This window comes from Hyperoodon ampullatus (assembly GCF_949752795.1).
Source record: "Hyperoodon ampullatus genome assembly, chromosome: 1".
In the NCBI taxonomy this organism is placed as follows: Eukaryota; Metazoa; Chordata; class Mammalia; order Artiodactyla; family Ziphiidae; genus Hyperoodon; species Hyperoodon ampullatus.
The window spans coordinates 94,665,778-94,690,376 of NC_136914.1; the positions used below are offsets into that span (position 1 = coordinate 94,665,778).

General features: G+C 40.8%; 1 protein-coding gene across 1 annotated transcript in view; it reads left to right on the forward strand.

Moving 5' to 3' along the window:
* Window positions 1-13,875: 13,875 nt before the first annotated feature.
* Window positions 13,876-24,599, forward strand: part of EXOC1 (exocyst complex component 1) — a 64,183-nt gene continuing 53,459 nt past the window's right edge. The window contains exons 1-3 of the mRNA XM_079711131.1: window positions 13,876-13,941; window positions 18,026-18,159; window positions 21,913-22,043. Of these exons, the coding sequence (XP_079567257.1) occupies window positions 18,036-18,159; window positions 21,913-22,043 (255 nt within the window). The 5' untranslated portion in view covers window positions 13,876-13,941; window positions 18,026-18,035. The remainder of the gene's footprint in view (window positions 13,942-18,025; window positions 18,160-21,912; window positions 22,044-24,599) is intronic.

The following is a 24,599-nucleotide window of genomic DNA, read 5'->3' on the forward strand; positions in this document are numbered from 1 at the left end:
CCAATTTCATTCCCTTTTATGGCTGAGTAATATTCCATTGTATATATGTACCACATCTTTATCCATTCATTGTCGATGAACATTTAGGTTGCTTCCATGACCTGGGATTGTAAATAGTGCTGCAATGAACACTGGGGTGCATGTGTCTTTTTGAATTATGGTTTTCTCTGGGTATATGCCCAGGAGTGGGATTGCTGGGTCATATGGTAATTCTATTTTTAGTTTTTTAAGGAACCTCCATACTGTTTTCCATAGTGGCTGCATCAATTTACATTCCCACCAACAGCCCAAGAGGGTTCCCTTTTCTCCATACCCGCTCCAGCATTTGTTGTTTGTAGATTTTCTGATGATGCCCATTCTAACTGGTGTGAGGTGATACCTCATTGTAGTTTTGATTTGCATTTCTCTAATGATTAGAGATGCTGAGCAGCTTTTCATGTGCTTCTTGGCCAGTTGTATGTCTTCTTTGGAGAAATGTCTATTTAGGTTTTCTGCCCATTTTTGGATTCGGTTGCTTGTTTTTTCAATATTGAACTGCATGAGCTGTTTATATATTTTGGAGATTAATCCTTTGTCTGTTGATTCCTTTGCAAATTTTTTCTCCCATACTGAAGGTTGTCTTTTCATCTTGTTTATAGTGATGTTTAAGTTTACAGCTTTGCTGTTGCAAAAGCTTTGAAGTTTCATTAGGTCCCATTTGTTCATTTTTGTTTTCATTTCCATTACTCTAGGAGGTGGGTCAAAAAAGATCTTGCTGTGATTTATGTCAAGGAGTGTTCTTCCTATGTTTTCCTCTAAGAGTTTTACAGTGTCCTGTCTTACGTTTAGGTCTTTAATCCATTTTGAGTTTATTTTTGTGTATGGTGTTAGGGTGTATTCTAACTTCATTCTTTTACATGTAGCTGTCCAGTTTTCCCAGCATCACTTATTGAAGAGACTGTCTTCTCTTCATTGTATATCCTTGCCTCCTCTGTCATAGATTAGTTGACCATAGGTGCATGGGTTTATCTCTGGGCTTTCTATCCTGTGCCATTGATCTGTATTTCTGTTTTTGTGCCAGTACCATACTGTCTTGATTACTGTAGCTTTGTAGTATAGTCTGAAGTCAGGGAGTCTGATTCCTCCAGCTCCGTTTTTTTCCCTCAAGACTGCTTTGGCTACTTGGGGTCTTTATGTCTCCATACAAATTTTAAGATTTTTTGTTCTAGTTCTGTAAAAAATGCCATTGGTAATTTGATAAGGATTGCATTGATTCTGTAGATTGCTTTGGGTAGTATAGTCACTTTCACAATATTGATTCTTCCAATCCAAGAACATGATATATCTCTCCATCTGTGTCATCTTTAATTTCTTTCATCAGTGTCTTATAGTTTTCTGAGTACAGGTATTTTACCTCCTTAGGTAGGTTTATTCCTAGGTACTTTATTCTTTTTGCTGCAGTGGTGAATGGTATTGTTACCTTAATTTCTCTTTCTGATCTTTAATTGTTAGTGTATAAGAATGCAAGAGATTTCTATGCATTAATTTTGTGTCCTGCAACTTTACCAAATTCATTAGGTCTAGTAGTTTTCTGGTGGCATCTTTAAGATTATCTATGTATAGTATCATGTCATCTGCAAACAGTGATAGTTTTACTTCTTTTCCAATTTGTATTCCTTTTATTTATTTTTCTTCTCTGATTGCCATGGCTAGGACTTCCAAAACTATGTTGAATAATAGTGGCAAGAGTGGACATTCTTGTCTTGTTCCTGATCTTAGAGGAAATGCTTTCAGTTTTTCACCATTGAGAATGATGTTTGTTGTTGGGTTTGTCATATATGGCCTTTATGATGTTCAGGTAGGTTCCCTCTAAGCCCACCTTCTGGAGAGTTTTTATCATATATCAGTATTGAATTTTGTCAAAAGCTTTTTCTGCACCTGTTGAGATAATCATATGGTTTTTATTCTTCAAGTTTTTAATATGGTGTATCACATTGATTGATTTGCGTATATTGAAGAATCCTTGCATCCCTGAGATAAATCCCACTTGATCATGGTGTATGATCCTTTTAATGTGTTGTTGGATTCTGTTTGCTAGTATTTTGTTGAGGATTTTTGCATCTATATTCATCAGTGATATTGGTCAGTAAATTTTTTTGTTGGTTTTTTTTGCGGTACGCGGGCCCCCCACCGCTACATCCTCTCCTGCCGCGGAGCACAGGCTCCGGACGCGCAGGCCCAGCAGCCATGGCCCACAGGCCCAGCTGCTCCGTGGCATGTGGGATCCCTCAAGACCGGGGCACGAGCCCATATCCCCCACATCGGCAGGCGGACTGCCAACCACTGCGCCACCAGGGAAGCCCCTGTAATTTTATTTTTTTGTAGTATCTTTGTCTGGTTTTGGTATCAAGGTGACAATGGCCTCATAGATGAGTTTAGGAGTGTTCCTTCCTCTGCAATTTTTTGGAAGAGTTTAAGAAGGATGGGTGTTAGCTTTTCTCTAAATGTTTGATAGAATTCACCTGTGAAGCCATCTGGTCCTGGACTTTTGTTTGTTGGAAGATTTTTAATCACAGTTTCAATTCCATTACTTGTGACTGGTCTGTTCATATTTTCTGTTTCTTCCTGGTTCAGTCTTGGAAGGTTATACCTTTCTAAGAATTTGTCCATTTCTTCCAGGTTGTCCAGTTTATTGGCATAGAGTTGCTTGTAACAGTCTCTTAGGATACTTTGTATTTCTGCAGTGTCTGTTGTAACTTCTCCTTTTTCATTTCTAATTTTATTGATTTGAGTTCTCTCCCTCTTTTTCTTGATGAGTCTGGCTAATGATTTATCAATTTTGTTTATCTTCTCAAAGAACCAGCTTTTAGTTTTATTGAACTTTGCCATTGTTTTCTTTGTTTCTATTTCATTTATTTCTGCTCTGATCTTTATGATTTCTTTCCTTCTGGTAACTTTGGGTTTTATTTGCTCTTCTTTCTCTAGTTCCTTTAGGTGTAAGGTTAGATTGTTTATTTGAGACTTTTCTTGTTTCTTGAGGTAGGCTTGTATAGCTATAAACTTCCCACTTAGAACTGCTTTTGCTGCATCCCATAGGTTTTGGATCATCGTGTTTTCATTGTCATTTGTCTCTAGGTATTTTTTGTTTTCCTCTTTGATTTCTTCAGTGATCTCTTGGTTATTTAGTAATGTACTGTTTAGCCTGCATTTGTTTCTGTATTTTACTTTTTTTCCCCTGTAATTCATTTCTAATCTCATAGCGTTGTGGTCAGAAAAGATGCTTGATATGACTTCAATTTTCTTAAATTTACCAAGGCTTGATTTGTGACCCTAGATGTGATCTATCCTGGAGAATGTTCCGTGTGCACTTGAGAAGAAAGTGTAATCTGCTGTTTTTGGATGAAATGTCCTATAAATATCAATTAAATCTGTCTGGTATTGTGTCATTATTTAAAGCTTGTGTTTCCTTATTAATTTTCTGTCTGGATGATCTCTCCATTGGTGTAAGTGAGGTGTTAATGTCTCCCATTATTATTGTGTTACTGTCAATATCCTCTTTTATAGCTGTTAGCATTTGTCTTATGTATTGAGGTGCTCCTATGTTGGGTGCATATATATTTATAATTGTTATATCTTCTTCTTGGATTGATCCCTTGATCATTGTGTAGTGTCCTTCCTTGTCTCTTATAACATTCATTATTTTAAAGTCTATTTTTTCTGATATGAGCATTGCTATTCCAGCTTTCTTTTGAATTCCACTTGCATGGAATATCTTTTTCTATCCTCTCACTTTCAGTCTGTATGTGTCCCTAGGTTTGAAGTGGGTCTCTTGTAGACAGCATATATATGAGTCTTTTTTTTGTATCCATTCAGTGAGCCTGTGTCTTTTGGTTGGAGCATTTAATCCATTCACATTTAAGGTAATTATCGATACGTATGTTCCTATTACCATTTTCTGAACTGTTTTGGGTTTGTTTTTGTAGCTCCTTTTCTTCTGTTGTGTTTCCCACTTAGAGAAGTTCCTTTAGCATTTGTTGTAGAGCTGGTTTGGTGGTGCTGAATTCTCTTAGCTTTTGCTTATCTGTATAGCTTTTGATTTCTCCATGAAATCTGAATGAGATTCTTGCTGAGTAGAGTAATCTTGGTTGTAGTTTCTTCCCTTTTGTCACTTTAAATATATCATGCCACTCCTTTCTGGCTTGTAGAGTTTCTGCTGAGAAATCAGCTGTTAACCTTATGGGAGTTCCCTTGTATGTTATTTGTCATTTTCCCTTGTTGCTTTTAATAATTTTTCTTTGTCTTTAATTTTTGTCAGTTTGATTACTATGTGTCTCAGCATGTTTCTCCTTGGGTTTATCCTGCCTGGGTCTCTCTGTGCTTCCTGGACTTGGGTGGCTATTTCCCTTCCCATGTTAGGGAAGTTTTTGACTATAATGTCTTCAAATATTTTCTCAGGTCCTTTCTTGCTCTCTTCTCCTTCTGGGGCCCCTAAAATGCGAATGTTAGTGCATTTAATATTGTCCCAGAGGTCTCTTAGTATGTCTTCATTTCTTTTCATTTTTCTTTCTTTATTCTGTTCCACAGTAGTGAATTCCACCATTCTGTCTTCCAGGTCACTTATCTGTTCTTCTGCCTCAGTTATTTGCTATTGATTCCTTCTAGTGTATATTTCATTTCAGTTATTGTATTGCTCATCTCTGTTTGTTCTTTAATTCCTATCTAGGTGTATGTTCTTTAATTCTTCTAGGTCTTTGTTAAACATTTATTGCATCTTCTCAATCTTTTCTTCCATTCTTTTTCTGAGGTCCTGGATCATCTTCACTATCATTATAATGAATTCTTTTCCTGGAAGGTTGCCTATATCCACTTCATTTAGCTGTTTTTCTGGGGTTTTGTCTTGTTCCTTCATCTGGTACATAGTCCTCTGCCTTTTCATTTTGTCTACCTTTCTGTGACTGTGGTTTTCGTTCCACAGGCTGCAGGATTGTAGTTCTTCTTGTTTCTGCTTTCTTCTCTCTGGTGGATGAGGCTATCTAAGAGGCTTGTGCCAGCTTCCTGATGGGAGGGACTGGTGGTGGGTAGAGTTGGGTGTTGCTCTGGTGGGCAGAGCTCAGTAAAAATTTACTCCCCTTCTCTGCTGATGGGTGGGGCTGAGTTCCCTCCCTGTTGGTTGTTTGGCCTTGAGGCAACCCAGCACTGGAGGCTCCAGGCTCTTTGGTGGGACTAATGGTGGACTACAGGAGGGCTCATGCCAAGGAGTACTTCCCAGAGCTTCTGCTGTCAGTGTCCTTGTCCCTGTGGTGAGCCACAGCCAGCCCCCGCCTCTGCAGGAGACCCTCCAACACTCTAGCTGGTAGGTCTGGTTCAGTCTCCTATGGGATCACTGCTCCTCCCCCTTGGGTCCTGATGTGCACCCTACTTTGAGTGTGCCCTCCAAGAGTGGAGTCTCTGTTTCCCCCTGTCCTGCTGAAGTCCTGCAATTAAATCCTCCTAGCCGACAAAGTCTGAATCTCTGGGAATTCCTCCTCCCGTTGCCAGACCCCAGGTTGGGAAGGCTGACGTGGGGCTCAGAACCTTCAATCCAGTGTGTGGACTTCTGTGGTATAATTGTTCTTCAGTTTGGGAGTCACCCACCCAGCAGTTATAGGATTTGATTTTATTGTGATTGCACCCCTCCTACCATTTCATTGCGGCTTCTCCTGTGTCTTTAGAGGTGGGGTATCTTTTTTGGTGAGTTCCAGGGTCTTCTTGTCGATGATTGTTCAGTGGTTAGTTGTGATTCTGGTGCTCTTGCAAGAGGGAGTGAGGGCACATCCTTCTACTCCACCATCTTGAACCAATTTCAATTTTGCCAATATTGTTCAAACATCAATACTCACTACTCCTGGCTATTTAGAAGAAACTTTTCCCTTGGAGCTCATTAACAATGAAAACTTTATTCCATGCTATCCAAATATGAGATTGCCTCATATATATGTTAATATATGTGGCCTTCTGCCTATGAAAGGGAAGCAGGACTGCAGGGCTTGAGTGACTATTTCATGTCTTTTGAGAACATAAATCTACCCAATTTAATCTTCTAACCAACCTGCATATAAATAATAGCTACCATTTATTGAGTGCTTACTATGTGCCGAGTAATGTGCAAGTGCTTTACAAGAAATATATCTCAGCGAATTGCAGGACAGTCCCAAAAGATGACATTTATAATTTTGAATTTACAGATGAGGAAACTCAAGCTCAGAAGAGTTAAGTAATCTGTCCTGTGATCACTGAACCAATAAAGACCAGATTTGAACCCAGGTCTGCACGACCCCAGCAACCATGTTCTTTCCACTGTCTTATGTTGCTTCCCAAGTGTACTTTATGCAGAGAACTATAGTAATATAAAGAGATATTCACTGAAATACTACTATGTGCCTACTACGTGTCTTTGGGCTAAATAATCTGTGCCGTTTTCTAATCTTTAGAATAAGGATAATAAAGATTCCCACCTCATAGGACCAAAGTAGTTAATACATGTAAAATGCTTAGGATAGTACAGAGAACATAATAAGTGAATTGATATGAGTTCTAGGAACTGGGAATACATCAGTGAGCAAAACAGAAGTCTTTGTCTTCATAAGCCTTCATTCTGGTGAAAGGGAAAGAATAAGTAAGTAAATAAATGAATAACATATGTTAACTATATATATATATATATATATATATATATATATGGCATTATATCTGATATATATATATCAGATATAATGCCATAGTATTGCAGGATGTAATAAGAACCATGAAGAAAAACAAAGCAAAAATGAAAGATAAAGAATGCTAGGTTGGGGCACTATTTTAAATAGGGCTATCATGGAAGGCCTCATTGAGGTAACCTTTGAGCAAAGACATGACAAGGATGCAGTAGTGAGCCATGCAGATATTTAATGGAAAAGCAGAGGGAAAAGCAAGAGCAAAAGTCCAGCTTGCCTAGACTTTTCAAGGAACAACAAGGAGGTCTAAGGAACTGGAGTAGAGTGACCAAGGTGGATAGAAGATGATGAAGTCCTGGTGGGTGGGGAAATGGGGAGATTGTGCAGGATCTTGTAGGTCCTTGTAAGAACTTTGACTTTCACTCTGAAGCTACTGGAGGGTTCTGAGCAAAGCGTAACATGTATGGCTCGTGTTTTTAAAAGGATCCCTCTGGCAGCTGCATTGATAATACACTGTAGGGAGATAAGCAGTAATTCAGGAGACAAGATAACAGCAATAACCAAGGAAAGAGTAGCAATGGAGATGCGGAGAAGTGGTCAGATTCTGGAAATACTTTAGAGGTAGAACCCATAAGATTTCTTGAGAGATTGGATGTAGAATATGAGAGAAAGAGAGAAGTCAAGGACCGGCCTGAGCAGCTGAGAAGATAGAGATACCATTAACTCAAATGGAGAAAACTCAGGGAGAAGCCACGTTTAGAAATCTTTCATGCATTATTTTAAATACTTTCAGCCTCACCTCTTATTCCAGGTGTTGCTGCAGTGACCAATTCTGTGCAGGCCTCAACCTCAAGATCATCTCCCAAGAACAATATTCCAGCACCTTGCCTCTCTCACTCCCTGCTTCTAGCGTGGGATACTGCAGAAACCAGCCCACAGTGCACACGCGCAATTAGAAGCATGTGGTGCAAGCTTAACCAATGGCAGATAGCAGCCAATAGATAAGTGCGTTCTCTTTGTTGTTCTTCACTTCAGTACAGAATTCTGAGATCCATTTCGCTAAGTCTTCTCAGAAGTTTCCACAGTATCAATCAACAAATCGCCCACTGCATTTGTCAACTCAATAATGCATCCTGTATTGGCTTTTCCGCTTTCTCTATTTTGTTTCCCCTGGGCCCCTTAGTCTATTCCCTGAACTCATTTTCTCAAATAAACTACTAGCACCTAAGCCTTTGTTTGGGGCTCTGCTTTCAGGGGAGCACTGGGCATCAAAATTGACTCCAGAGATCCTACTGTATAGCACAGGGAACTCTACTCAGTGCTGTGTGGTGACCTAAATGGGAAGGAAATCCAAAAAAGAGGGTATATATGTATACATATAGCTGATTCACTTTGCTGTACAGCAGAAACTAACACAACGTTGTAAAGCAACTATAATCTGATTTAAAAAAAAAAAAAAGTGACTCCAGAATGTAAAGCCTCAGTATGGGATTTTGGAGGCTGATCCTACAGCACTGATCACAAAACAATAAGGACCCTTGCTGGTGATTAAGTAGTTGGTGGTAAATTGCAAGTGGTGACAACCCCTGGCATACAGTAGCATTGCTAATTACCAAGACTCTCTACTGTTGTAGATTAGAATGAGGTGCAGACAGAAGATGAAACATTGAATTACATGTGGCTATGGTACTTGAGCATTATGAGCAATGATAGTCATAAAGTGGGCTAACTTCTGTTAACTGCTTTGGAGATCTTAACAAAAGAAAATGACAGGCTCTGTTCAGCCAACAATCAAATCATGGCACACTGTGAAAGCCAGAAGCCTCTAGGGCAGAGTAGCCACTGAGCCGACTGTGCTAAAAGTCAGCTCTGACATATAATCAAAAGGGTGGCAGAGCGGCAAAGGAGTCTAAATGCACAGCCTTAAAATATTACTCGTGTCAAACCTAGGGCCCTGATAGGAAAATAATGAAACTTTGAGATCTAGAATGGGGACATTTGTGTGCACATGTCTTATAATCTTTTTTTTTTTGGCTTTTTGTCTTATAATCTTAAACCCCCAGATTTTTTGTCATCCTCTGTGCCAACAGACTCCTTTCTCTCGATAAAGGAAAGCAGCCTCTTATTGTCTGGAACTACTTCAAAGAATATATCTGAAGCAAGAGCCTAATTTATTACCTTAATTTTCCCAATATCTTCCCCCAACGACCACTGCCTCAAGCCTGTAACCAGGGTCAGAGCTCAGCAAACCTATGTGGGGATTGCAATCCCTGCTCCAGGGAGAACTAGACCAGAGTTCCTCAACCTCGGCACTAGTGACATTTGGAGCTGGATAATCCTTTGCTGTGGGAGCTGTCCTGTGTATTGCAGGCTGTTCAGCAGCATCCCTGCCCTCTACTCACTAGATGTTAGTAGAACCCCCTTGGTAATGACAACCAAAAATGTCTCCAGACATTACCAAAAGTCCCCTGGGAGTCAAAATCATCCCAGGTGAGAACCACTGAACTATAGATGAACTTAGAAAGAGTTGCAAAACTGTCTAATAGAAACCAGGGGGTTATTTGTAAGAGTGAATATTTAGAGCACTAAACCAGAGAAATCAGGTTATAAGGCTGGATATGGGAGAATTTATGACATGGGGCCATTCACCTGTGATTCTGGATTTAATGTTTTGGCAAGGACACCCAGACCCAGTCCTAATACAAAGCCTCAACACCTCCTTAAAGCTTGGCTATGCTGATGGCCTGTGCTAAATGAGATGTCATAGAACAAATCTGAACGTGTATTGAGAAAGGAATCAGAAGACTCAGGGGAGCAGAAGTGTTAGAACGAATTTATTATGTGAGATGAGAGAACCACCAGAATATGTTTCCCAGAAGGATGTTGGAATAAACTTATTGTAAAACTAAAGTACCTATCGGTTGGATATGTTGCACAGAAGGGCTATGATGCTAGTTGCCTAACGCTCAGGCCATTTGTTCCCACAGATCTAAGGGTGCTAGAGGTATCTGTGATGGATAAGAGCCCTGTGCGAAATCTCTGGAAAGCCCCCAGTAAGAGAGTTGCATCACAGAGCCTTACTGTTCTGCAAGGCCATGCCTGAGGCAGAGAACTATTCTCCTTGGGAACACTAGAGCTGGATATTATCAGATCCACTAAGTCATAAGTGCATGGGTACAGCAGCAATCCAATGAAGTCTGTAAATGGTATAGGACTGAGCCTGAGCAGGTCCAGAAGACACAAGTATTGTAAATTACATGAATGGGTGACTCAAACTCCCATGGCACTTCTATAGCACTGGTATCTCTTCCTCAGCTCACTCCTATGCCCTCTTGGAGTTCCCTATGACTACCTATCTCAGAACAAAACATGTGAGCCTGGTTCACAGATGGGTTGGCACATTGTGTTGGTGTGTAGGAAAAACTGGACTGCTGTTGCACATAGCCCCACTCAGGGGTGGCTTTAAAGAACAAAGGTGAAGTGAAATCTTGCCAGTTGGTAGAGCTTGGAGCAGTATTCTTTATTGTTAGCTTTGTTTATAGAGAGAAGTGGCCCTAAGTACAAATATTTACAGACTCCTAGGTTTGTCTTTCCTGCCTGAAGTGACTCTGCCAACATCCATAACACCAGAATTATAGTATCCTGATCAATGCTACTTTAACCAAGGAATCCATTTTACAGCATCCTCCTAAAAAAAAGGTGACAATATACACATGACCAGAGACTCCACTGATATTGCCATATCCCTCATCACTCAGAAGTAGCCAGCTGTCCCCAACAGCTAAAGACATAGCTCTGGAAACCCCAGAATGGGAGCAGGATTGGCCCATTTTATCATCACTTCCAGTGATGCACTCACAGAATCTGTGTTTCCTGCCTCCCAAATTTAGGCTTTGCTAGATTACAATAATTAGCTCTCCACGAGTTGGGTGGAGGATGCTTCACTGAACTTGAAACTCCCTCACTATCATTTGGTTACTTGGTTTCTCATGGCAGTAGTCACGTAGCAACGGAAAGAGTTACTACAGTAGTGGGAGTACTCAACTGTGACTGGCAGAAAAATCTGGGATTGTTGCTATACAATAGCAGTAGGGAGGAATATATCTGGAAGGAATTCAAATGAGGCTTATCTTGGTGTTTCTGTACCCAGGGATAAGTTGAACAGGCAATTACACAATCATGGCCCAACCAGAGCAAGGTAAACAAAGGCTGAAGGTTCCAGTTACCTCGCTGAGGAAACAACCTAGATCAGCTGACGTGCTGGCCCAGGGTGAAGGGAGGTTAGGATGGATAGTAGAGGAGGGAGTTAACGAAAACAAGCACGGTCTTGGCATCAGTGTAGCAGCAGGGACTGAAGATTATTCCACCAACTCTCTTATATTAAGTCTTCGCAGAGATAGTAGGTGGCCATCACCTTGAAGGGGACTCTGTAAAAGACCAGACGTAACGAAAGGCCAAGCGGATGTGAGTGGTACAAAGAGTGGACTGAAATGGACAGCATCTGTGTATCTTCTGTCACCACCTCAAATCCTTTCAGCCTCTTATTCCAACCACTGCTGCAGCAAACTTTTCTGAAGAGAGTTTGATGAACTTTGGGCAAGTACGATATGACTGCACCTCTCTTCTTCCTCGGGACTTCTCCGATGTGGAAGTCAGCTTGGCATTCACAATTGTGCATTTGGGAAGTGTGGAGTAGTTAATGGCCAGGGGCATTAATCTTTGATCAAAGGGAGACAGGAGCTGACAGATAAATGCCTCTTCCATTCTGGCTTTCAGTGGACAGTTTTGCGAATCATCTCACGAAGCTTCCCAGAAAGTCCTAAGGGATCAAGAAAACATTCAGATATGGTGACGACGAACTCAATAACACATCCTTATATGCCTCTCCCTCTTCCTTGTTTTACTTCCCCTCCCTCTTCTCTCACACTTGCTCCCTGCTATCAAAGTCCCAAATAAAATACTGCACGTAAGCCTTTGTTTCAGCCTCTACTTTGAGGGGAATCCAGGAGAGGAGGGGAGAAAGGAGAATTTAATTTTTAGAAATTTTTAAATTTTAGTTTGAGATGCCTAATGGACATCCGAGTGGAAATGTTGGGGAGGCAGTGGATACACAAAGCTGGAGTTCACGTTGTAAAGCAACTATACTGCAGGAAAAATTAATTTAAAAAACCAAAAAACTAGAGAACAACAACAACAAATCTAGAGTTCAGGGAAGAAGTCCAGGCTTCTGAAAAGCAATTCACTTCCCAACTTTGAAGAGGGCTGTAAACATACAGGTAAAAAAAAAAAAAAAAAAAAAAAAAAAGGAAGAAAAGAAAAGAGAAAGAAAAAAAAAGGACAAAATAGCACATGCAACTGTCATATAAAGAGTGTCCACAGTAAGCATTCTGGGACTGAGCAGGAAGGACCCAAGAGGTCTTTCTAAAGATCAGATCAGATCTTGCTCTTAAAAGGGAAGTCATTCAATGCAACTGAAAAGCATTTCAAGTAGCATTGACTACAGCATATTGATCTCAGGAGCAAACAGGTCCCTACTGTGTCTGCTGATTTTTCTACCAAATTATATCTTCAGCTAAACACTGAAAGATACTTTGCACAGCTCATTTGTCCCTTTCTCAGTGAATCCATCTCGACAGAGTGAGTTACACCTTCTTTTGCATTCCTATGGCGCTACATCTCTTTTTTTCTACTTTTGTTGTTTACTTTACCACACTAGACTGTAATTTATCCCTCTATTTAATTCTGTCTCTCCAATGACGGTGTGTCCCCTTCTTAGTGGGATCCCTGTCTTTGTATCTCCAGCACCGAATACAGTGCCCAGCATTGAGGTGGCTCTGTTTTCAAATGAACGAATGCTTGCATTGAACGGGTCCCTGCAGAACCCTTGCAAAGGACGGTATTGAGCTAGAGCAAAGAAGTCGCTCCTCTGAATTACCAGCACATTTATCTGACCTGTATCTCTCTTTGGTCATTTATTTTGTCTTATTTTATATGTATTTGTATGTATACCTTGTTTGGCCCTACCATACCGGGAACGTCTTCAGGGTGAGATTCATGTCTGAATCACCTCTGCACCTCGATCAAAGTGCCTGGCATAAAACAGATGCCAAACATATGGAATAAATAAATCACTTGCCTTGCAACCAGCAACACTGGCATCACCTGTGCTTCTCAAACTTAAACGTGAACAGGCGTCATCTCGTTAAGATGTAGATTACCATTCAGTGGATCTGAAGTAAGCCTGAGAGGCTGCATTTTCTAAAGAACCCCCAGATGATGCCCAAGCAGCTGGTCCACAGATCACATTTTAAAATACCAACGTCATTGTATCAATGGTTCTCCACCATAGCTGCATATTAGAATTTTCCCCAAAGATGTGAAAAGTGCTAGTGGGAACTTCCCTGGCGGTCCAGTGGTTAAGACTCCACCCTTCCATTGCAGGGGGTGCGAGTGCGATTGCTGGTGGGGGAACTAAGATCACATATGCTGCGCGCCTAAAAAAGTTTAAAAACATTTTTTTAAGTGCTGGTGTCTTGGTCCCCCGCGTCCCCCCCCCCATTCTGATTTAATTCATTTAAACTCTCCATGCCATAAGCAGCAAGTATCTAGAGTTAACAGAGCTTTACGTGTGCAAGAAAGAAAACATGTAATCGCATCTCTTCTTAAATGAACTGCTGAGAGCTTCCATGGTGGCGGAGTGGTTGAGTCCGCCTGCCGATGCAGGGGGCGCGGGTTCGTGCCCCGGTCTGGGAGGATCCCACGTGCCGCGGAGCGGCTGGGCCCGTGAGCCGTGGCCGCTGGGCCCGCGCGTCCGGAGCCTGTGCTCCGCAACGGGAGAGGCCACAGCAGTGAGAGGCCCGCGTACCGCAAAAAAAAAAAAAAAAAAAAAAAAAAAAAGAACTGCTGAAAACAGCTGAATAAATAACTCTTCAAGAGAAACTAACACGCAGCACCAAATGCCCCACTCCCGAGTCAGTCTCCGAGCGATGCAGTCCCGCCCCTGCTTGTCTTAGACACTCCCCTACGGCGAGACCGGACCCCCACCCCTCGCCAAGGCCTCTGCCGCGACTCCTTCCGGCTCTACCCGACCGACTTCCGGCGTGGAGGCTGGTCACGTGTCCGGATAGGGGAGGTGGGGCCGAGCGGCCGCTTCCGGTTGGCCGCTCGACTGAGGAGCGCGTCTTCGTGGCCGTGGCCGCTCCAGCCCCGTCCCATCTCTGTTGTGGAGGACTCGCCTCGGCACAGGCGGGCTCGGTCCGGCCTTGCGGTAAGCCTTCGGCCGCGGCTGCCGGGCGGTCCTGGCGGCGGCGCACCGACGAGCGGACGGGTGGACGCCAGGGTCTGAGGCGGCTCCTCAGTTCCGCCGCTGGCCCAGCACCGGGGGGTCGGGTGCCGCTCCCTCCGCCGTCAGGGCCCACTTCTCTTCCTGCCTGTCTGGGTAAGACGCAGAGTCCGGTAGGAGCATCCCCGCCCCGGGGGGCTGGGAGGGCAATCCTGACACCCCTTTCCGGTTCCGCCCGTGAAAACCAGATTTCACTGTAAAAAAGGGCCCTGATCCGTTTGCTCTCTGGCGTGAAGCAGCAGGGGTCCAAATCCACATTTTCTTCTAAATCTTTTAAGTGCATTTCCCTGGCTCCAGGCACCGTGTTCTCTTCTGGAGGACAGTGCTCCACGTCTAAGATGTCTCGAGAGCGTACAGGGCCCAGCCCACACTCACTCACTGACATGGCACTCCTACAGACAAGTTACCTGCCACACCCTGTAATGATCCAGCTGAATTTAAGGAAACAAGAACCAGTGTAGAGTATTGTGGCTGACTGCCACTGGAACACGGTCAGACATGGGTTCTTAAACGGGGGAAATAGTTTAGGAGGACCTCTAATGGTTCATTCACTGACTTACAAAAAATGTACTGTAAAGACTGGAGAGTTAATCACTCCACCCTGAGAATGTAGATGCCATTGGAGGCATGGCTCTTCCTGTCTTCATGGACATATCTGTCATATACACCACTGTAACCTAGAATTCTGCCTGGCACTTCGCAGGCATCGATATTTGCCGAATGAATGAGAGTCGCATAGTGCTTTTCATTATTACTAACTCCTTTATGAACTCTGCCCAGTCCAGTCTTGTTTTACCACTTACCATACAGTCAGTCCTTTGCTTTTGACCAAACAGGGACTGGGTGGTAGATGCTGACCACTATTAGTCATTCATTTAACCAGCTTTTACTATTCAGTTCAAGTTACCGCAAGAGATATTTGTTGAGTACCCACTAATAAAGGACACAAAACTATGCTAGAACACCCCCCATCCCCCTTTTCTTTCAAGAGAGTTGTTGAGATCCAGGAGCTTGTGATTTTACAAACCAGTTGGACAGCAAGTGCTTGATTGTTTAGTAAATACAATAAGTGCTGTAGCAGTTGAGAGGAGAGATCAGTTTGGATTAAGATCTTTATTGAATCAACTTCATATAAATTATGGAGTGTAATTAGGGTTTGGATACATGATACTCCCTGCATGGAAAAGCTCCTAAGCAAAGATTTAAAGACCAGAATGAACAGAGAGCTTGGAGTGGAAGGTTTGTATTTTGGAACATTAGGAAAATGTTGAGCAAGGGTATATTGTGATGAAAGCTATGTTTTAATATTATTTGTCGAGAGTTTTGGGGTTGTAGAAGCTTGCAAAGAGATAACCAGATGCTGTGGTGTTTAATAGATGTGGTTGATGTGAACCTGGGTTAGTGTGTTGGCAGCAGGAGCAGAAAGGATAAATTATGTGTAGATGAAGGAAAATCAGCAGAATGCTTTAGTTGTCATGTTATTTGGTGCTGTCATTTTGGTTAATTTATTAAATGCCTGGTATGTCTTTGCCAAGTTCTTGGAATACAAAGATGTATAAGACGTGGTCTTGCCTGCAAGGAAATACTTTTAATGGGGGAGAGAATACAACTAGCTAGACAATATGGTTTGTAAGTGCTATGTTAGCAGAATAGAGGGGAAATATTAGAGAAGTAGGAAAGGAATTTCTTTTTTTCCTTGAGTGTGTGACTACTTCACAGAAGAGGTGACATTTCAGCAAGATCTTAAGGATGAATTGGAATTTCCCAGGGAGAAAAGAATTTCAGGAAAAGAAATTGCACAAACAAGAGCCTAGAGACAGAAAAGCAAACTGGCCAGTATCCAGCGTGGCTTGGGCGTAGGATAGAGTTGAGCTTTTAACACAGTGTGTAGGCCCTAGAACATATTAAGGGATAGTAACATGGACATTTTATAATAGGTGGAATGGAGGTTAGGATGGGTAAAAATGTAGAGAGATGAAGAAGAAAGCAGTTGGGGAAACTTGCTCTTCATAGCTTCTATATTCTCTGCAGGGTAGACGGTGAAGCCATTTGCAGAGAGGGAGGAGGCTGACACTAGCATTGGGGGTTGAAGGAGAGAAATAAGGATTTGCAATACTGATGGGGAGTAGGAAGAGGAATCATCAAAGAAGGTGTTAAGGAACTGCTGAGCAACTTTGAAAGTTTAGCTTTGATTGGATTTAAATATTTGTAATGAGTGCAGTGAACATGGATATGAGGCCTTCTTAAATGGCATATGGTAGCCAAGAAAAGTAGAGAAAAAAGATAGTTTATGGAGATTGGTGAACAGAGTGAACTGGTCTACAAATGGAGCAAGATCATTGAAGGGGGTAGTGTGGGTGTAGGAAAACGAACACTGCCTCTAGGCTAGGTTGGAAAAGAAATTAAGCTTGGAGAGGCCAGATGGACTAGGATAACAGGAAGGAGGGGGCCGTCAGGAGACTAGAGGCAGAGATGAGGTGAAAGAGGGATAGAAGTGTGAGTTTTGTGAGAAAAGCAATTTTTTGAGTTGGAGCAGAGATAGAAGTTTTACAGATTGAGTAAAATATAGGAGATACCTATAGTTTACAGAAGTGTCCGTGTGTTATAAAAATTCACTCTAAGTCATTTATTTAAAACTCATAATTTCTTCATTTTCCCATAGAAGCAGTGTTAGAACTAGGAGTTAATTTCCTAAGCAAGCTCACACGTATGAAATACTATACATCTGCATTGGAAATAATAATGTATGTACACACAAATATATATATACAGTATATTCAAAAAATAAAGTTGCAGTGAGTTTTTTTGAAGTATGTAACCTAAGTTATATTTGAAAAAAGATGATTAATATACCATAAAATTCACCTTTTTTCAGTATATAATTCAGTGGTTTCCAGTATATTCAAAGGGTTATAAAAACATCACTACTGTCTAATTCAAGGACATTTTCATCACCCCAAAAAGAAGCCCCATACACATTAGCAGTCACTCCCCATTCCTCCTTGCCCTCAGCCCCTGGCAACCACAAATCAATCCATCTGTATGGATTTGTCTACTCTGGACATTTCACATAAATGGAATCCTAAAATATGTGGTTCTTTGTAACTGTCTTCTTTCACTTAGCATCATGTTTTCAGGATTCACTGATGTTGTAGTATGTATCAGTACTTTGTTCCTTTTTTATGGCCAAATAATATTCTACGGTATGGATATATTTCATTTTGCTGTTCATCAGGACATTTGAGATGTTTCCACATTTTGACTATGGTGAACAATACTGCTATGGACATTTAGGTACATGATTTTGTGTGGACATATGTTTAGCAGTTCTCTTGAGTATATACCTAGGAGTGGAATTGCTGGGTCATATGGCAAACCATGTTTAACTTTTTGAGGAACCACCAAGCTGTTTTCTGAAGTGGCTACAGCATTTTATAATCACCAGCAATATATGAGACTTCCTTTTTCTCCACACCTTTACCAACACTTGTCTTTTTAATTTTTAGCCATCCTAGCGGTGTAAAGTGGTAGGTATCTCAATGTGGGTTTGATTTGCATTTCCCTAATGGCTAATGATGTTGCGCATCTTTCCATGTGCTTATTGGCCATTTGTATCTCTTCCTTGGAGAAATGTCTATTCAGATCCTTTGCTCAGTTTTTAACTGGGTTACTTGTCTTTTTATTGTTGAGTTGTAAGACTTCTTTATATAGGGAATTTATATTTGAAGATTGGGCATGGGTTTTTTAATTTTTTCCTAAATTTTTAAAAAATATTATAATATTTAGTGAACACTTCCAAAGATTTTAGAGTTTGATACCACTGGTTCTCTAATTTCTTTTCCAAACATACAACTTTTTATTTTTATGATGTAGGTGTACTAATGTATTAAATCATTCAACCTACACTTATTTGCCATAAATAAGATCATTTTTTTAATCCTAAATGGAACAATGTAAGATAGAATGATTTTGAGAATGAGTATAATATCTGTCCTCTGAATTTTTTCAGTTGAGTAAAGATGACAGCAATCAAGCACGCATTACAAAGAGACATTTTTACACCAAATGACGAACGCCTGCTGAGTATTGTCAATGTCTGCAAAGCAGGAAAAAAGAAAAAGAACTGTTTTTTGTGCGCCACAGGTGGGTATTTAGTAAGTCAAGGTTCCTGTTTGGCATTCTTTTATTCTTTTATTCCCTAGGGGTCATTTCCTCATTGTTTAAAATATTCTCGGGCTTCCCTGGTGGTCCAGTGGTTAAGAATCTGCCTTCCAATGCAGGGGACATGCGTTCAATCTCTGGTCAGGGAACTAAGATCCCACGTGCCACGGGGCAGCTAAGCCTGCGCACCACAACTAGAGAAGCCTGTGTGCTGCAATGAAAGATCCTGCATCCCACAAAGAAGATCCTGTGAACTGCAACTAAGACCTGATGCAGCCAAATAAATAAATTGAAAAAATAAAAGAATGACCATGTATCACTTTAAAAAAAAAAGAAATTCAATTTCAGAAATAAAATATTCTCATTGTTTCTGTGATTGGAAAATTGGGCCAGCAAATTCGTTTTTTTTCAATTGTCTTTAATTAAATCTTGAGTAGATACAAAAGTATTCCTTTTTTTTTTAAATTTATTTTTGGCCGCGTTGGGTCTTCGTTGCTGTGCGCAGGCTTTCTCTAGTTGCCGTGCGCAGACTTCTCATTGCAGTGGCTTCTCTTGTTGTGGAGCACGGGCTCTAGGTGCTTGGGCTTCAGTAGTTGCGGCACACGGGCTCAGTAATTGTGGCTCAGGGCTCTAGAGCACAGGCTCAGTAGTTGTGGCGCACAGGCTTAGATGCTCCGTGGCATGTGGGATCTTCCCAGACCAGGGATCAAACTTGTGTCCCCTGCACTGGCAGGCAGATTCTTAACTACTGCACCACCAGGGAAGTCCCACAAAAGTATTTCTGTAACATACATACAAGGTGTGAACACTTGTATATACCACTAGCCAGAATAAGAAGAATTTTACCATTACCTTTGAAGTCTCCTGTGTGCCCTGCCCTGCTCCCATTCCCTTCCCTCCCCCATTAAGAGGTAACTAGTATCCTGAGTTTTGATTTACTCTTTCCTTGCTTTTCTTTATCATTTTACCATATGTGTTTGTAATCTCGAATATACATTGTTATATTTGCGTGTCTTTGAACTTTACATAAATTGAATCATAGCACAGGTATTCATTTGTGACTATTTCCACTCAACAGTATGTTTGTGTTTGTGAGTGTTATCTCTTGTTTTTCTCCCGTAGCTGTAATTCTTTCATTTCCACTGCTGTGTAGTATTCTACTCTGAGAGTACTGCTGTTTACTTACCCATCCTACCAGTGATGACCAGGAGGTTTGTTTCCAGGTTTTGCTATTCGGGCAGCACTTCTGTGAGCATGTTTGTCTTTGTCTGCCAGTGTACACAGGCAAGAATCTTCTAGGGTAGACACCTAAATGTGAGATTGCTGGGTCATAGGCAGTGAATGGTCAACACTACCCTAATAGCAGATTATTTTCAAAAGTAGTTGTACTGGTTTTCACTCCCACAAGCAGTGTGTGTTTCGGGTTCTCCACATCCTATCTAAACTTGGTTTTGACAGACTGTTGTTTCCAATCTGGTGGGTGTGAAATAGAATCTCATTGTGGTTTTAAATTGCATGTCCCTAAATAATAATGAGATTGAGCTTCTTTTCATGGATTTATTAGCCATTAATTTTCTTGCCTAAGAAATTTGCCTGTTTAAGCCTTTTACTCGTTTTTCTATTCTGTTGGTTGTCCTTTTACCGATTTCTTTAAGTTCTGTATGTAATTTGGATACTAGTTTGCTGATTGTATGCATGCCAGTTTATGGCTTATCTTTTCACTTTTTGTGATGCCTTTTAATGAAATCAGATTAATCAGTCTGATCATTTATGGCTTTCCCTTTTTGTGTCTTCTTTAAGATATCCTTCCATACCCTGGAGTAATAAAAGTATTCTATACTACATTCTACAAGTTTTATAATTTTACCTTTCGCATTTCAGTCTTTGCTTTACCTGTGTCCATGTTTATAGTGATGAGTGTGAGTGTGTTTGTTTCTGGATCCTTTCTTATATCTGGATTTTATGTTGTCTTGTGGGTATTTTGTTTTTCATCTGAATTTTAGAATCAAGTTCCAAATTTTGTTGGGAGTTTGATTGGAATTGTTTTGAATCTGTAGTTCACTTTGGAGAGAACTTGCATTTTATGATATTAAGTCTTCTTGTTCATGAATATGGTATGGTTCTCCATTTATCTTGGTCTTCTTTAATGCCTTGCAATAAGGTTTATAGTTTTAAAGACTTTCAATAAGTTTTATGATTTTATTATTATTATTTTTTTAATGTTTATTTATTTATTTGGCTGTGCCGGGTCTTAGTTGCAGCACGAGGGATCTTTGTTGCCACATGTGGGCTCTTAGTTGCGGCATGCAGGATTTAGTTACCTGACCAGGGCTCAAACCTGGGCCCCCTGCATTGGGAGCATGGAGTCTTAACCACTGGACCACCAGGGAAGTCCCAAGTTTTATAATTTTAAAGGCTTTGCACATGTGTTATATTTACCCCTAGGTATTTGTTTATTCCTAGATTTTTAATACTATCGTAAATAATAACTCCTGTTAGCATTAATACATTTTTAAGACTTTATTTTTTTTAGAGCAGCTTTAGGTTTATAAGAAAATTGAGAGGTAGGTACAGAGATTTCCCTTATGCCCCTTTCCCCACACATGCATAGCCTTTCGCTTTGTTAACACTACTCACCACAGTGGTACATTTGTTACCAAGAATGAACCTACGTTAACAAATCATAATCACCCAAAGTCCGTAGTTTACTGTAGGTTTCACTCTTGGTGTTGGGTTTGGACAGATGGATGTCATATAGAGTATTTTAACTGCCCTAAAAATCCTCCGTGCTCTGCCTGTTCATCTCTTCCCCAGTCCCTGGCAACCATTGATCTTTTTACTGTCTCCACAGTTTTGCCTTTTCCAGAATGTCATATAGTAATTGGAATCAAATAGTATGTAACCTTCTCAGATTGGTTTCTTTCACTTAGCAATACGCATTTAACTTTCCTCCATGTGTTTTCATGGCTTATAGCTCATTTCTTTTTAGTGCTGCATAACATTCCATTGTCTAGATGTACCACAGTTTATTTATCCATTCACCTACTGAAGGACATCTTGATTGCTTCCAAGTTAGCAGTTATAAATAAAGCAGCTATAAACATCCGTGTGCAGGTTTTTGTGTGGACATATGTTTTCAGCTCCTTTGGGTAAATACCAAGGAATGCAGTTGCTGGATAATATGGTAAGAGTATGTTTAGTTTTGTTAGGAAACTGCCAAACTCTCCTCCAAAGTGACTGTACCATTTTTAATTCCCACCGTCAGTGAATGACAGTGCATGTTGCTTCACATCCTCACCAGCATTTGGTGTTGTCAGTGCTCTGGATTTTGGCCATTCTAATAGGTGTGTAGTGGTATCTCGTTGTCATTTGAATTTACGTTTCCCTGATGACATATGCTGTGGAGCATCTTTTCATATGCTTATTTGTGGTCTATATGTCTTCTTTGGTCTGGTGTCTGTCAAGGTCTTTGGCCCATTTTTTTAATCTGAATTTTTTTTCTTATTTTTGAGTTTTAAGAGTTTTACTTCTCAAGTAATCTGCCTCTGACCTTCTAGTCCGATTTAGATTATTCCATTAGTATTCTGTGTATTCCTCAGTCACAGCATTTGTTATGAAATACTATTCCTGTTTTAGTATTGTGTACAGGCACCTGACAGCTGTGTTTGCAATGAATTAATGAAGAATGAGGAAATGAATAATGTCTCTAATGAAAGTGTGTGTTTTATTCAACAGTGACAACTGAACGCCCCGTGCAGGTGAAGGTGGTCAAAGTCAAGAAATCTGATAAAGGAGATTTCTACAAAAGGCAGATTGCTTGGGCCCTTCGAGACCTTGCTGTGGTAGATGCCAAGGATGCTATTAAAGTATGTTTTTGTTAGTTCTTTGACATGAATTCAGAAAGTGTCTTTCATTTTATAACATAGTATGTTGTCTTCTAAGATGATCTAAACTTGTTTTGTGACCCAGTAGTTCACCACCTAACCAGCAATTAGTCTAAAATGTATTATCCAACCTTCCATTCTCTCACTTCTCATTCGCAGGCTACTTAAAATAAGTATGTATGTAAGCTTGTTTCATTGTTTGTGCTTTTTTTTTTTTTGAGCTACAATTATGTTTGTTCACAGGCTACATAACTAGAGCAAAATAACCTTGACTGTACATTTCTATATTTAGATGAGGTATACTTAGTATAAAATCCATAAATTAGTATGGATTTTAAAGTGGTGTGTTGTGTGAGTAGTTTTTTAAAAAAATCATTGTTTTGGTAAAACCTAGTTCAGAAATCACAGAAAATATAACCAAAGTGAATCTTCCTTAGGTAATATTGTGGCTCAAGTGATGGCAGTGATAGTGAGTTTCACCCCTTATTTTAAGGACTTTGAAGAATAAGATATAAGACATTAAATAAGGTATTAAACAAGATTTAAAGAATAAGATGCCTTACACCTTAAGTCACACTCAAACTCCAGGAAAATTGAATAATCGTGATAAAGGGCCACCTTTATTCCTGACAGTTCAAGGCTTTTCACAGCAATACCCTTTTTTAAAAAAAAAAAGAAATAAAGTAGAGCCCCTCAGGTTAAAGTAGGTGCTTCTTCCTCTTCAGCCTCTCTAACCCTCCCCCTCATCTTCCTCTGCAGCCCAGAGGCACCTCCAGAGCTCTAGCGAATGCCTTGCACCGCATCTACTGTACTGTGGATGGGGCTGATGGCAAGGCTTACAGTACTGTAACTACATGTGCCCATTGACTGAACTCTACAAGTCTCATACAGTGATTAAAAAGGCACAGAGAAGTGAAAACTACCTTTGTAGAGCAGTCTGATAAAATAAAAATCTGGTTTTATGCTGACCTGGTACAAACCTCTGAGGAACTAAAAGCTGGACAGCATGACAGGCAGTTGAGTAAGGTGCAAGAAGATTTTTTTAATGAAGCAGAAACAGCTTTAGGAGACTCCTGCATATCTGTAGAGTTGAGATTTCTTCCAAAATGTAGAGAATGCCTTTTCTTTAAATATTTTAGGCAAACTGGGCCTTTGCTTTATTCCTAAAAAGCACCCAGTTTTTAGAAAAATGTGGGATGTGGAAAACGGGGTCTGACAGGTGCTTTGAATGTGGGTGCATGTATATGTATTTGGAAAGAACATGAAAATGAGATTTTAAAAAACACTTCAATTATTTAATAATTTCTGTTATGGGAAGGATCAAGAGTAGAGATTTTCTGTTAAGACAAAATACTTCAAAGGCTTTTTAGAAATTCACCTTTATTAAAAAGCCTTTTTCTCTTCATTAGTTCCACACTTCATAACCCCATTGACTTGTGTAATTCACTAACATTGCTGAATGCTTATTTGAATGCTTTCCTCAGCTGACACCTCATTGCTGACTTGCTTAATGGATTTTTTTTCATTTTATGCAGGCACCTTGGTGTGTGTATGCTACATGTGGATATAAAACATAAAATTTTTATACATAGCCTAATATTAGCCATTTTGCATCACACATTAATAATTTTTTTTTTTTTTGCGGTATGTGGGCCTCGTGCTGTTGTGGCCTCTCCCGTTGCGGAGCACAGGCTCTGGACGCGCAGGCTCAACGGCCATGGCTCACGGGCCCAGCCGCTCCGTGGCATGTGGGATCTTCCCGGACCGGGGCACGAACCCGTGTCCCCTGCATCGGCAGGCGGGCTCTCAACCACTGCGCCACCAGGGAAGCCCACATTAATAATTTTTTTAAGAATTTTATTTATTTATGGCTGTGTTGCATCTTCGTTGCTGCGCGGGGGCTTTCTCTAGTTGCAGTGAGCGGGGGCTACTCTTCGTTGCGGTGCACGGGCTTCTCATTGTCATGGCTTCTCTTGTTGCGAAGCATGGGATCTAGGCACATGGGCTTTAGTAGTTGTGGCACACAGGCTCAGTAGTCGTGGCTCCTGGGCTTAGTTGCTCCGCGGCACGTGGCATCTTCCTAGACCAGGGCTCGAACCCGTGTCCCCTGCATTTGCAGGAGGATTCTTAACCACTACGCCACCAGGGAAGTCCCTGCATCACATATTGGTTTGTGTGAGTGTTGCTGCTGGAGCAGTCAGTGTCTTTTATGGCATTATGTGAAATATTCCCAGGGAAGAGATCATTTCCCGTCAAGCTTCATATGAGTTGCCAAGACTCTTAGATTTCTTTATAAATACTAATGCAATTATTTTTTTTGAATTTTTGAATTTTATTTTATTTTATTTTTTATACAGCAGATTCTTATTAGTCATCCATTTTATACACATCAGGGTATACATGTCAATCCCAATCTCCCAATTCATCACACCACCACCACCACCACGCCCCTCCACCGCTTTCCCCCCTTGATGTCCATACATTTGTTCTCTACATCTGTGTCTCAATTTCTGCCCTGCAAACTGGTTCATCTGTACC